Here is a 13,079-nt window from a genome sequence, read left to right on the forward strand (position 1 = left end):
AGCCAGTTCTTCCGCGCCCGGCGTCCTAGCGTTACTCTCCCCGGCCTGATGAGGTCTTACCCAGCCCGATGCCGCTGTTCTCCAGGAGGTAACTGAGATGGTCAAACATGGCTCTTTGGTTTTGCCGACTGATCCTACAGAAATAGCAGAGGAACCGGCAGCAGTTGGTCACCATTTTGGGGAAGCGAATTTCCTAGAATAAAGATAAGAGAGTGATGATTAAATAATAATAAATTAAAGACAAGACTATATACAGAGAAACCCAATGGGTGGCTTTGCTCTTGACCTATGTAGACACATTGATGCCCTCGAAGGAGCACCATCACTTTCCACTATCATCAGGGCACCAGTGTTCATACATGTAAACAGTCTATAGTTGGAGCGTGGCGCATGTACGGAAGTGGCCTTTTGGTCAGCGGCCATATCTAATCCCTGGTGGAGCCGCTACATTCACAGCATCAGGCTGTGCCTTACCTTGGATTCTCCTCCTCCCAGTACGTTCACCATCACTTCCATCACCGTCTCATGCATCCCCAGAGCCCGCATAAGGTTGGGATGCTGGTAAAACACCTTGTTGTTCATTATATTTCTAGAAGAAGAAGAATGAGTCTGAGATCAGGTACAGAATATGGGATCAGGTACAGAATGTATAGGAGTTTAGCTGAAGTTCAATAAACATAAAAAAAGGATTTAAAGGATCCTTACATACAGAAAGCTAAAATGTTATGATATTGAGAACAAGCAAAGAAAGACCAACCCGATACTTTGAATCATCAAGTTCTCCTCCTCGGGTCCCATCTGTACAATGAGCAGGGAGCGGATCTGGCCCAAACTCTCCAGAAGGTTCATGGTGTCTTCCACCGAGATGGCGTTTATGGTGTAGGCCTTGGGAAGAGCTCGGATCAGCTCCCCTAGCCCATCGTACTGACGGTGGAGCAGGCTGAACATCACGCGGACCAGCTCAGGGCTCTGGATAAAGGATTCCTGGGCCCAGTGAACCATGGTGTGGGAGATCAGCTCCTGCAGGGTACCTGGCCGTGCAAGAAAGAGAGGAGTCAATGACCACGGACTTGGTGTCTCACGTTGGCGCTTGACAGGACTATAAGACTGGGACTCTATGAGCAATGGACATGAGAAGCGAATAAGAACAGTAAATACAAATGAATTAGTTGGATGTAATTCTCTAATCTCTAGGAGGACATAGTCATGTGGTGGGAGCAGAAATGTATCATCACCTGCAGGGTCAAACTGGAGATTTTTATGGTTATGATAGATATGTCCGGACTCATTAAAGAGAGATCCACTGACAATAGATCTGCAGAGTAATCCTCAAGTCACCAAGAAACTCCAAAGGAACCATCTAAAACTGCATCTAGGAACTGGTAACAGAAGTATGCACCATCATGTGTGTCCAAAGAGGACATACCCAAAAATCTGCGTCCATTAGTTACTTACCAGATCCTTACTCCAATCCAATATTCTCCTTCTCTTATTCCTCCCCGTTCAGCCTCTATCACTGCCCTCATCCCTCTATCCCAGGCTGTTACGCTATTCCTCACCCCAGCAGCCCTCCCAGCTTTTGGGTCTATTGCCCTTCGCTTACTGGGTTTGGGTTCTTCCTTCTCCTCCGGCACCGGTTCTGGTTCTTCCTTTTTGCCACGCAGATTTCTCACTTTCTCCACTAAGTTAGCCAGCCTTCTGGCCAGGCCGGTGTCCTCCAACTCCTCTTCCTCTTCTCCTTCTATCTGAACTCCTAGCGAACAAATACAGATACGTGAGCTGCGCATGCACATAACAAAATATGACAGCGTCTGATCCCAGACTACTCTCCCGAATGGCGTGTGATCTTACTGGAGAGGACTCGACCAGCTAATGGAGTCATTTGCCTCTTACCACAATGAGCCAGGAGGTCGCTGTGAAACTCTATTAACTCTTCCCGAATTTCTTCAGGCACCGGGTATTCCTCCTCGGAAACATTCCTGCAGTTCACAAGCATGTTTATCTGGAAGAAGAGACATCAGGGGGTCAAACATCCAAAAATGCGCATGTAAGAGAGCAGCAAAGTACACGCTAGATTAAGGGAGCACAATGGGATCATGTTGATGGGATGCTGGAGTATGAGGAGGAAGGCCATGTCACCTGTTCCTGTGGAGGAGAGCGGAACTCTCGCGTCCGTCGCGCTGTCTCTGCGGCGGACATCGTGAAGGCTTGCATCAGCTCCTTGTAGCGTTCCCTCTGATTGGTCTGCAGACGGTCAACATGGCGTTCTGAGAATGCGATGATGGCTTCCACGCGGTGCTGCAGCTCCCGGTCGCAGAAATACTGCAGTAGGTTGCACATCTAGTGGCGAGAGATAGACAATTCCTTCAGGCTATGGGGCATGGAGAGAGCCTCACATTCAGCCAAAGATCAGTGAAACATGGAGATATTCCACCCGAGTAGACTGTCAGGGCAGTCTGTGAAGTCTGTGATTGCCTAAATACTTTATACCTCCAACTCAATAGCATGATAGCTCCTGGGGTATGCGATGGGTTACAAGTTCTTGAGTTTAGCAACCTACCTGCAACTTAACGGACTCTGGAAGCTTCATCTGCAGCAAGCCTTCCTCCAGACTTTCTTCCTTGGCCTCTTCCTCATCAGCCTCTGCAACTTTTTCTTCTCCTTCGTCTGTCTTTTCCTGTCCTTCTTCCTCTTCGCCTGTTCCTTCCTCCTCTCCACCTTCCTCTGTAGGTTCTTCTTCCTCCTCTTCCTCTTCTTCCTCTGTTGCGTTCTCGTCTTCTTCTACCGCTTCCTCTTCTGAGAAAACATTGGGCTCTATCATCTTCAGGATGTGTTTTACATCATCGTCCTCAAAAACACCCATAATCAGAAGTGTGGAGATGAGTTTTAGGACCGGTACAAACTGGAACTCCACACTTCCCCCTACCGGGTCTCTAGTATGCTGCCCGCCATCAAACACAGCCTCGGTCAGCATGTTGATGGCCTTGATCTTAAGAATGTCCAGGGGGATGAAAGGGCTATGCTGGTACAGTTCGCTGCTCGTACTGACGAAACAGGTGTGTGAAAAATGAAGCTCAGGCCTCAGACAGGTGCTCATGCCAACCCCGGGAAGCCCGTGCTTCTTGCTGTCACTGGGAAACAGCTTGATGCTCTTTGTTTGGTCGGTCATGGGGACAATGAACTCGTTGTTCATTGTGAGACGGGCCCTCTTGGCTGACTCCAGGTGGATGCTGATGAGCAAGTCGTAGAAACCGCTGCGGAGGAGTCCAGAAAGATGGTTGCTCTCGATAGTGTAAAGCAACTGGGATTCGTCTACGTGGCCGCTCAGAGCATGAGCCACTCGGTTGTTGCCCAAAGCACAGACCGAGCAGTAGAGCTTCAATGTGTGGTAATGGAACTTCAGCATGTCCAGGCGCTCCGACAGCTCCAGGATGTCGATACACCTTTTGGGCGACAAAACGTCAGTAACAGTTACTCCCGCAGCGCTGTCACCCTAACGTCTGGCCGCTAAGCAGGTGCCCAACAATTTCTCACCTGTTCTCCTCGGGGATATGGAGAGCCATCATCATGAGCGGTTCCGAGCACTCCACCATCCAGCCGTGGCGGTCGCTGACTTTACCGGTCTCTACGTTTAAAAACTCATCTGGCATTCGGCTCCACACCACAGGCGTCAACATCTGGACGTCCAGCCGAGGAGGGCACTGGGGCACCGGGTTCTTGCTCTCGCTGCGGAACATGGCGGCTGATATGGGCATGATGTTCTGCGACAAGGTGGGAAAAGGGTTAAAGGAGAGAGCGCTGTGACGACAGCGAGAGGAAGATGGACAGCTGATGTTTAATTCAGGAGGGGTAAACAAAATGATATGGGGTACAAAGTAACGAGTGAGGTGGTGGCATCCGCGGGGTATCTTTACAGCACAAGGGTTTTTACCTTCAGTTTTCCAAGTTCAAACTGGAACATGTTCTGGCTCAGGGGCTGGACGAAGACGGCCGGGAACAGCTTGGTGTTCGGTTCCACCTAGAAGTCAAAGGAATGACAATTTCTTGGGCAAAAAATCTTAAACATAATAACAAATTCTAGTTTAGATATACAAAGTTCTTGAAAACATTCAGTAGAACGTGTGGGTTTCTTTCAGTATTTTATGTATGTAAATATTATGTATATTCGTATCGCTAGTTTAAAGAAATGTTAAAGCTCAGAGTTCCCTTCTTGATGCATCTTAAGAACATAGCTCTGTGTCAGCGAAGGACGATGGTGAAACGGTATTGCGTTCCTTCCCAAGGTATCAAACGTTCCGAAGCAGAACCATAGAGGTCGCTGCGTTATAAAATAATGTGCAATATTTCTTTTATCTCTCTGCTTGTATTTGAAGGGATTTTGGTTCGGGAAACATAGAAACATAGAAAGTGACGGCAGATAAGAACCAGTCGGCCCATCCAGTCGGCCCAACCTCTGAGTCCTTTTCTTTAGTACCGGCCCTTATCCTATATCTAGCTTGGCCTTATGCCTGTCCCATGCTTGCTTAAATGCCTTTACTGTATTAACATCTACCACTTCTGCTGGAAGGCTATTCCATGCGTCCACTACCCTTTCCGTAAAGTAATATTTTCTGATGTTACCATTAGGCTGAAACCGCAGCCGGGTTCTCGTACCTGGAAGAACGTGTTGACCTCTTTCCCGTTGGCCGTGAAGGTCATTAGACCAGTCGCCAGATCAACCAGGCAGCCAATCACGAGGTCCTCTTTTCGGACGCGAGCCTGCTGGGTATTAGCACTGAATTCTCCTCCCCAAACCATATAGCAGTTACTGCGCTTGATGCTAGAAGAAAGAATCATAAACCTTCGTATAGAAACATTTTCTACAGCAGACGGTGGGATTAATGCTGACGTTCCCGGTAACGGTTTAATGACTTCCCTTCTCTCGTGTCAGTCGGCACAGGCCGGGAAGCATGGGTTCTCCGGCGCGAACTCACCTGTTGAATACGTTCCCTTTGTCATCCCCCATGGTAATGGTGGCAAGACGCACTTTGTTCAGGTCAAAGTTCATGTCATAGAGATGGTAATCAGGGGTCACCCAGCCCACCCATAACCCAGTTGGCTCCTGTCCGGCGAAAATCCTCACCGAATAATAATACTGCGAAGGGAAGAAAAAATCAGGACTGATATTACCCAGCACCAAGAACACAAGAAGCTCTCGTAACCATGCGAGCGCATCGCTCCGGCTCTGATCCCAATTCTCATTACAGAGTGATTTGGGCTCTTATAACGAGACCCTAAAAAAACCCCTTTTTTGTGATTCTGAGCTCATTTTTGCTGCTCTCCAAGAAACATAAGCACAGCAACTAGATTGTAAGCTTCTAGGATCAGGGCCGATAACATATCCCCACTATATATCTTCAGATCGTCAGCTCAGTACGCTCATGTTTTATACCGTGGTCGTATTCATAATGATCTCGGGGTCATCTCGGTCGTCGGGCACCACGTCCTTCATCAGACGGGGCATGGCTGGCACCACGGGGGGTGGAGAGATGAAGGCCGACTTCTTGGCCTTGAAAAGAAACCTTTGAGAGAAAGGCAATAACATGCAGATGAGAGACTGGCGAGTTGTGTTACCTTCGTTGTGTAAGTCTATGCATTGTCGCTGTATTGTCTCACCCTCTCTTCCCTTTGCCTTTTTCAGAGGCCGTGTCCTTCTCGTTCTCTGGTTTGGGGAGTTCCTTCGGTGGCTCCTTAACAGCCTCCTTCTCCGTGATGGCCTCTGCTTCTTTACGGCTGGCGGATTTCTTCAAGACCTCGAACTCCGAGTCCATGTCCACATCCAAGACATCTTCCTCGGGGATGGTGAAGGTGCGGGTGAGAGGGGTCGCCACTGGCGTACATTTAAAAGTCTCATGGAACTCAATGGGCATACTGAGCCTGAAGAAGAGCATGTCGGTGTTGCTGTTCTGGGAGCCAAAGGTCTTATGGGTGACTTTCAAACATGGAGGATTGTCAACTGTACCGTCAATTCTTCCAACCTAAATTACGGGGTATTAGGAAAGCAGAATATTATCTCAGAATAAAACATTCTTCAAGGATTAAAGCTCGCCTAGCGCGTCTCCCTCACTCACCTCGATGTGGCCGTGGTCAGGGGGGACAGGCACAAACTGAGGAAGACTCTTACTGAACCACGTAGTGATGTTTCGCTTCATGTTGATGGCAAAAGGTTCGAAGCCTTCCTGCAGACCACAGATGGTGAAATAGCGAAGACTGCTGACGTCCTGACCGAGGTTCAAACGGCCGACCTGGGACATCCCAAGACTGCAGACCGGGATAAACCCTAGACAGAGAAGTAGTACGTGTTCCAGACCTACGTGTTCCAGACCTACCTGTTTGCAGACAGAAGAATGCCAGGGGAAGCTTGAACTCACCATCGCCAATTTCTATGTCCTTGAAAGCCAGTTCGGAGCCAGAGTCACTGATCAGCATCTCGCCATTTAGGGTAAACATTATATTCATGTCTATGAGGTCAATCATACAGCCAACCACATCTCCCGGCTGCCAGTTACGGCCAAACGGCTCGCTTCCGATGTGCCATCGCTGGCCCTGAGAGATGGCAGATAACGGGAGGTTATATCTATACTCAAGCACAAGGACGGGCACACGGGCCACATGGACGCTTGTTTGTGGTAACATGTTAGCGACAGCAGGGGTTCTGAGTTTAATGTATCCGTCGTCTCCGAGGAAATATTCTGCCCAGGAGCATTTTATCTACTCAGATCTTACCAGTTTGAACGCCAAGGTTTAAGGTTTGAGTGGAATTTACTAAATGTGGTTATCAGGAATTCAGAAAATTTGGGTTAATATCTATTTTAACAAACATGTCTCTTGTCTTCATCCACCCTTTAAGCGCCAGAGGGAAGGTGCCTCATCCTTTCCCCGGCCAAGACGAGATAGATAAATAAAACGGCAACCCGATAACACACAGATGTCCGGCCGCCATTGCTGGGTGTGTAAGTGCACACTCACAGCAGATACTCACCCTGCAGCCGTTAAACACGTATGCCAGCTCGTCGGCTCCCAGTTCCACGTCTGGCCGGACCTCAGGTCTCGCCCAGCCGACTCTCATCTCCCCGGTAGTGACCGCCTCAAACTCAAAGTACCATTTCCCAGAATTGACAGCGTAGGACTTTTCAGCGCGGAAGATCCGCACCCTTTCGCTACGCGGCTTCGTGACGCCCTGGGCAGCGGCTGGAGGGGAAACACAAATTCGGCTTCTCAGCACACTTCGGCATTTAGGCGGTAATGCCTGAGCTTTCGGCGTCCGTTGAATAGATAATAATGTTTCCAAAAAGCCAGACTCACTGCTTTCCTGATCCGGGGGCTCGATGTTGTAACCGTATCCGATAAGGGTGCGGACGGCCTCACAAAGACTGTCACGGTTGGTCTTCTTGGTTTTTTCATCCAGCAGACTGTAGGGCACGAGGCGAGGGTTCCTCTTATGCTTTATATCCTGAGCATAGAGAGATTTACGTCACTGATTGATTCATCGCAGGCCGGTAGCTCACGTATTCAGCACAGTGAGCATCGGTATAGCGGCGGGAGCGTGGCAGACAGACCGATATACCTGGATGATGCTGTATGTCCACCCTTGCTGCACCCTGTCTCTCGCCCACACGTTGTGCCCGTTTTCAGCCAGCTTGTCCACCAAGGTGTTCTGGGCAGGCGTCAGCTTGACATGGGAGAGGTCCAGAGGAGCTGGTTTGTAGCTGTTGGACATCATATACCTGGAGGGACGAGAGGCAAGCAATGTGACCAGGCAAGCAATGTGACCAGGCAAGCAATATGACCAGGCAAGCAATGTGACCATTGTCGCCATTTGCTTGGGTTGGCTTTTTCCTTTAGGGCCCCTCTGCCCTCCGTATCCCAGCATGTGGGAGCCACTCACGTTTTAGGAAGTTTGATTTTCTTCAGGTTTTCCTCTGCTTTTTCATCCGCCATTCCCACGTGGCAGCCCAGGGCAAGCAATGTCCTGTAGAGAGCGAGGAGATATTTATCAAAAAGGTCTATCTGGGAACTGACTTTTTCGTCCGCTACCCAGGGTATTATCCACGGCCCCCGTCCCACGCCTCTTACTTCAAGGTTTCTCCGGACATGAGGAGGTTGTAGTTTCTCTCTGGCTCGGGAAGGCTGTGGAAGTCCAGAAGGCACGGGTGCAATCTTTTGTTATCGTCCCGGATCTGGAGAAGCGAGAGAAAGTGCGAGCACAAAATGAGAGACAGGGACCTACAGCTATTCGATTCTAAGAGGAGGCGTTAGGGCAGCTCATCAAGTCCCTCACCGGTCCGTAGGTCCATCCTTGCTCTATTCTGGTCAAAGCCCACAGCTCATGGATGTTCTCTGCCAGCTTTTCACGGATCCGTTCCAGGTGAGGGGGGAGAACAATCTGGAGGAGAGAGGTAGAAAGGTACGATGAGAGTTAATTCACTTGTTCTAATGGCCAGAACATACTTTAGACACGTCTGACGGACAGCTCTGATTTTATTGCTGCTCCATCTTGGTACCTGCACGGTATCCACGGGACATGGAACAAAGGAAGTGTGGCAGAGGGACCTGGTGGGACCCAGGAGGTTTCTGATGTCCTGGAAGTCATGCTTATACTCTTTGATGGGCTCGACCCGCATCCGGTCCCGCGGCAAAAGAGCTTCATAAACTGGGGCATATCCAGGAGGGGGCATAAATTTGAACTCTCCATGGCGACCACCCAACAGGAATCGAATTCTGTTGAGCGCGGCACAAATTAATGTCAGAAAGATTGTATCCAAACACAGAAGCTCTTCCGTCGTAAACAAGACGGGGGAAAGTATCCGCTACTCACTTAACTCCAGGGGAAAAGCTGCACACTGGGAAAAAGAGCCCGTCCAAGTTAAAGTTCTCAAACATGCCCTGTACGGGGTGCCCGTTGATACGAAAAGAGATACTGGGCACCGTCAGGTCCAGGCAGCAGCTGACCACATCATCGCCTGCCAACAAGTGCTGGTTATGTGACGCTACCGACCGGCCAACCCGACCTGTCAACAACAAAAACGGTCATTTCAAGTCCAAAAAAGACAACATGTCTACAACCTCGGCATGGGTGCCCCATCCAAGTTTAACCTACTTTTGCCCCAAGATGCTGATTTGTTTATTACAGATTATTTAGTCCTTTTACCCCAAGGACTTATTATGTGTCGACTAAGTAACCAGGGACAGGTTCATCTCACCTGACCAAAGATGGAGACCATCAAAGCCAAAGGAGTATAGGTCATCTCCCACACCGTTGGCTCCCCAGCCCTCTCCTGCCCCAGGGTACGGGCTGTACCCTTCAGTCATCGCCCAACCAACGCGCAGATGGGTTGCCTCAGCGGTCACAAAAGGTTCCATGTGGTCCACGATCATCTCGTAATACCACTTCTTGAACTGCGTAGACCCCTCGCATGTGCCCAGGAACACATTTGGTCTCATGCTGGAATACAGAAGGTTTGTGTCATTCGTATGGGTTTAAGATTTGGGGGGGGGCACCAATGGCCTATATTGGTCTTTTCTGGGTTAAGGAGTCACAGAGAAATGAACGGCCATGAAATGAAATAATATACCTGCTGACATAATTGACCAGCTTTGTCTGAAGAAGAAGGTCGCGGCGCGGAAGGAGGTTCTCAGTGATCAGGTTCTGGTTAGACCTAACGGCAACCCCGTTACAGACGCAAAGAGAGCAAAGAACGTCCAACACCTGAGAGAGGGACGAGCGTCCAAAGTAAGGACAATCCAGAGACACGCAGTGAATTCAGAAACAGAATACCGACTAATGAATGGATGCGAATACCTTGTGGTTACGGCCGTGTTTATCCAGAAGAGAAATGATGGACTTGATGTGGTTCTCCTTAATAATGTTCAGAACCTCAGGACTCTCAATTAACACGCAGTACAGCACCTCCAAAATCCCTGCAATGGAAAGAACCCCGGTGTAACGGCCACTGACCACGGGGACACAACCGTAGGGTCTACAATGCCACCACGAGCACGGTGCAACGGGGTTCTCGCTGCTCACCTGATGAAGCCTCCAGCCGGTCCAGCTTACTGACCACCCAGTCCAGGTTACTGGAGAAGAGAGCGCAGTTGGAGCGATTACCCCTGATGAGAGAAGCTGTGAACCAGAAGGCAGAGAATATCATCAGAACCTCCTAAACCTGCTTAAGGAGACTAAAGGAGATTTGGGGCAGTTTCCGTGGCATTTCCCAAAAAGACTCCCTGCTGTCTACTGCGGCATCCGGTTCTCAAGTCTGACTGAAGGAGCCAGAGGAAGTAGAACTCATCTTAATGATGATTAATATTATTAGGGCCAATAAAAGAAAGCCAGCACGTACCCAGCAGTTCATATAACAAGTTTACAATCTCCTTCCAGGACTCGGCAGCGTCCTCGCCAGCAAACTCCGCGAAATGCGCCGCCGTGCTGTAGATATTCAGCCTGTCGATACAGTCCAAGACCAGAGAGATGATGCCCTTGGGGGGGAGAGAGAGAAAGACGGAATCGTAACGTAAAATAAAGACTTTTAGCTCTTAAGGACGGGGCCTGCCGGTAAAATGCCGGTAAAATGCCGGCACACGGACGCGGGGCCAGCTCGGACAATGCCAGTTACTGCATGCAACGGCATGTACGGGAATCGGGGAATGCTTTGGATCCCTGTCTGGCGCCCACCTCCTCCTGGAAGAGGTTCTGGCGGTTTTTGAGAGAGCGGAGCTTGGTCTGTTTCTCTTCGTGCTGCAGTTCCTCCTCTGGGTGCTGGAAATAGCCGATCAGATCCTGCAGGGTGAGAACCACCATGTCCAAGGGCAGGGGGACCGGCTTGGCTGGCTTGTTCTTTGCGCTGAGGCTGTCCAGTCCTCTGCAAATAAGACAGACGGTCATTAAGAACGGTGAGGGGTGATGGGGGTGATAAAAGCGAGCGTGACGAGAATGGGCAGTGAGTAGCGGCATCGCGTGACGCTCTGCAGGGAGTGGATGCTCTGAGCGGGACTCACTTGATGAAGAGGTTGAAGAGCCCTGCGGTGCTGAATATCATTCTTGCAGCCTGGGATTCCTCCCTTTGGGAGCGGGAGAGGGAGAGCGCGTCGTCCATGTGTCCTTCCTGGTGCAGAATAGCCTGAGGATGGGGGGAATGGGGTTAGAAACAAGAGCCGAGGGGCAGACGGGGACTTTACGTGCGTCCAACTGGGGCCATGTTCACTTACCTTGCGCTTCAATGGACCCAGGCGCACAACTTTGGGATCCGCCGCACCATACGTGAGCCACAGCCCACTTAGGACGTGCTGCACAAAGCACATGGATTCCCCGTACTTGATCTCCGCTGCGCCCATACCCTCCACGTCTCTCTTGGGGGCCACATCCAACTTTTCCTGCAGAGAAGAAACAGCAGTGTCGGGATATAAGGAGGAGAGGGGGCATTTGTCAGTGATTAAAGGGGGCAGTGAAGAGGAAGATTATTGTCCACTGGTGGCCTCCTCACCTTGGATGGCCGGAAGCAGAACGCCGTGGACTTGGTGTTTGCCTTCTCTGGCTCGAGCAGCACGAGCCCCTTCTCCTCGTCCCGCGCTAGGTATCTGCCGGTGGTAACGTGGCGCACGCGGAATGGCTGACCCCACCGCATGTGGCTCCCGCTCCAGCTGTGGGGAGAAGTGCATGCAATCACACTGCAGCCTCTAGAGGGGGCCACCTATTGCCCCCGCGGGGTTAGAAAGTATCGGCGTATTACAATAACCGGGACGGATAAAACTCAAACCTGTGAATGATCTCATCATTTTAATTATTCTGTTTTTAAAAGTTTACTAGATAATTTTTCTACATTCGGGAAAAAATTCTATATATCCGTGCATATTGTATTTGTATATTCAGCTACATTTCTGCCCCACTGCCCCTAAACTCTACCAGGTACTGACCTATTTACCCCTGGAAGCCCCTCCTGTTACTTACCTGATCCTCAGAGGCTCCAGGCGCCACAGGGATCGCGCATGTGAGCAAACAGCTCCACCCTCATAATGCGGTAGCCTGGGGTACAGGGGAGGAAAAAGTTAGTGCCAGACCCTTACCCTCTCCCTAGACCCCCAGGTTAGCCTCTACTCAGACATACCTGCGCTGCTCCTCGCCTTGGTCAGTGGAGGCAATGGTCAAACACTCATCCATGTGACCATGAAAGAGCCTCAGGACGTGTCCTCCAGTCAGGTATCCTGTGTGAAGAACCCAGGGTTATCACCCACCTCCGGTTCCCGACCAAGACCATGATCTCCATTTATCAAAACGAGAGCAATTCTGGAGCACAGAGCTGACTTTGGACGAGGAGGGTTCATTCATTGGTTTGTTTTAGAGGAGATATGATGTCATATTTAGCACCAGAATTGCTCAGCTGTCACATTGATAAATATGGCTGTTTTATTGGTTAGGATTAGCGAGGGGGATCAGCTTCCTACCTTCAGCCATCTCACAGCCAGATGTGATGGGATTCATGTTCCACAAGGTCTGCATGAACGAGGCGTCCACCTGGAGCTCACCGCTGGCGGTGGAGAGATGCTGGAGAAAGATGAAGACATTATAAATATATATATGATATAAGATTTATTTACAAGGAAACCAAACCCAGGAGAAATGTTAGAAATAAAAAGAGGGGAAAATAAAAGTTGGAGGACAGAAAAAAGAAGATGGAGACGAGTGAAGATGGACACATCACCAACTTACCAGATACCTCTCGGAGGACACACTGACCAGGATCAAGTCGTCTCCAATACGCACTTTCTCACCTTCCGAGCGCTGTTTGGACGCTGGGTGGATGGTCCACCAACACGCTTCTCCTACAACCGGGGGAAAGACTCATTAGCTGCAGACACTGAATGTCCCTCCCGGTGAAGAACATCTCCAAGACAGGACCGGTGCCAAATGCTGGTATGTGTACCAGGGTCAAAGAAACTTGGTGGGATCCCATCCATCCATTACTGGACAACCCAAACATCTCCAACACGGCGCAAGTTCTGTAAATACGTCCCCATCCGCAGGTCCTAATCTCCCACACAGT

At 50.0% G+C, this 13,079-nt stretch overlaps 1 protein-coding gene across 7 annotated transcripts in view; it reads right to left on the reverse strand.

Moving 5' to 3' along the window:
• The window catches only part of RYR1 (ryanodine receptor 1), a 52,996-nt gene that overhangs the window by 30,265 nt on the left and 9,652 nt on the right, over positions 1 to 13,079 (reverse strand). For all 7 annotated transcript variants that reach the window (XM_053472523.1, XM_053472524.1, XM_053472521.1 and 4 more), the window contains 36 exons: positions 12,746 to 12,858; positions 12,481 to 12,580; positions 12,144 to 12,240; positions 11,987 to 12,061; positions 11,523 to 11,679; positions 11,248 to 11,412; positions 11,038 to 11,159; positions 10,715 to 10,901; positions 10,383 to 10,518; positions 10,067 to 10,162; positions 9,842 to 9,960; positions 9,615 to 9,748; positions 9,243 to 9,484; positions 8,858 to 9,050; positions 8,544 to 8,760; positions 8,321 to 8,425; positions 8,116 to 8,219; positions 7,928 to 8,011; positions 7,607 to 7,766; positions 7,345 to 7,492; positions 7,022 to 7,230; positions 6,411 to 6,585; positions 6,111 to 6,319; positions 5,656 to 6,017; positions 5,432 to 5,561; positions 4,974 to 5,134; positions 4,654 to 4,819; positions 3,932 to 4,018; positions 3,535 to 3,761; positions 2,561 to 3,443; positions 2,140 to 2,340; positions 1,894 to 2,002; positions 1,604 to 1,753; positions 758 to 1,031; positions 475 to 589; positions 61 to 193 (listed from right to left, as the gene is read on the reverse strand). In XM_053472523.1, coding sequence (XP_053328498.1) covers positions 61 to 193; positions 475 to 589; positions 758 to 1,031; positions 1,604 to 1,753; positions 1,894 to 2,002; positions 2,140 to 2,340; positions 2,561 to 3,443; positions 3,535 to 3,761; positions 3,932 to 4,018; positions 4,654 to 4,819; positions 4,974 to 5,134; positions 5,432 to 5,561; positions 5,656 to 6,017; positions 6,111 to 6,319; positions 6,411 to 6,585; positions 7,022 to 7,230; positions 7,345 to 7,492; positions 7,607 to 7,766; positions 7,928 to 8,011; positions 8,116 to 8,219; positions 8,321 to 8,425; positions 8,544 to 8,760; positions 8,858 to 9,050; positions 9,243 to 9,484; positions 9,615 to 9,748; positions 9,842 to 9,960; positions 10,067 to 10,162; positions 10,383 to 10,518; positions 10,715 to 10,901; positions 11,038 to 11,159; positions 11,248 to 11,412; positions 11,523 to 11,679; positions 11,987 to 12,061; positions 12,144 to 12,240; positions 12,481 to 12,580; positions 12,746 to 12,858 — 6,345 coding nt within the window. The remainder of the gene's footprint in view (positions 1 to 60; positions 194 to 474; positions 590 to 757; positions 1,032 to 1,603; positions 1,754 to 1,893; positions 2,003 to 2,139; positions 2,341 to 2,560; positions 3,444 to 3,534; positions 3,762 to 3,931; positions 4,019 to 4,653; positions 4,820 to 4,973; positions 5,135 to 5,431; positions 5,562 to 5,655; positions 6,018 to 6,110; positions 6,320 to 6,410; positions 6,586 to 7,021; positions 7,231 to 7,344; positions 7,493 to 7,606; positions 7,767 to 7,927; positions 8,012 to 8,115; positions 8,220 to 8,320; positions 8,426 to 8,543; positions 8,761 to 8,857; positions 9,051 to 9,242; positions 9,485 to 9,614; positions 9,749 to 9,841; positions 9,961 to 10,066; positions 10,163 to 10,382; positions 10,519 to 10,714; positions 10,902 to 11,037; positions 11,160 to 11,247; positions 11,413 to 11,522; positions 11,680 to 11,986; positions 12,062 to 12,143; positions 12,241 to 12,480; positions 12,581 to 12,745; positions 12,859 to 13,079) is intronic.

Source organism: Spea bombifrons, chromosome 8 (genome assembly GCF_027358695.1).
Source record: "Spea bombifrons isolate aSpeBom1 chromosome 8, aSpeBom1.2.pri, whole genome shotgun sequence".
Taxonomy (NCBI): Eukaryota; Metazoa; Chordata; class Amphibia; order Anura; family Pelobatidae; genus Spea; species Spea bombifrons.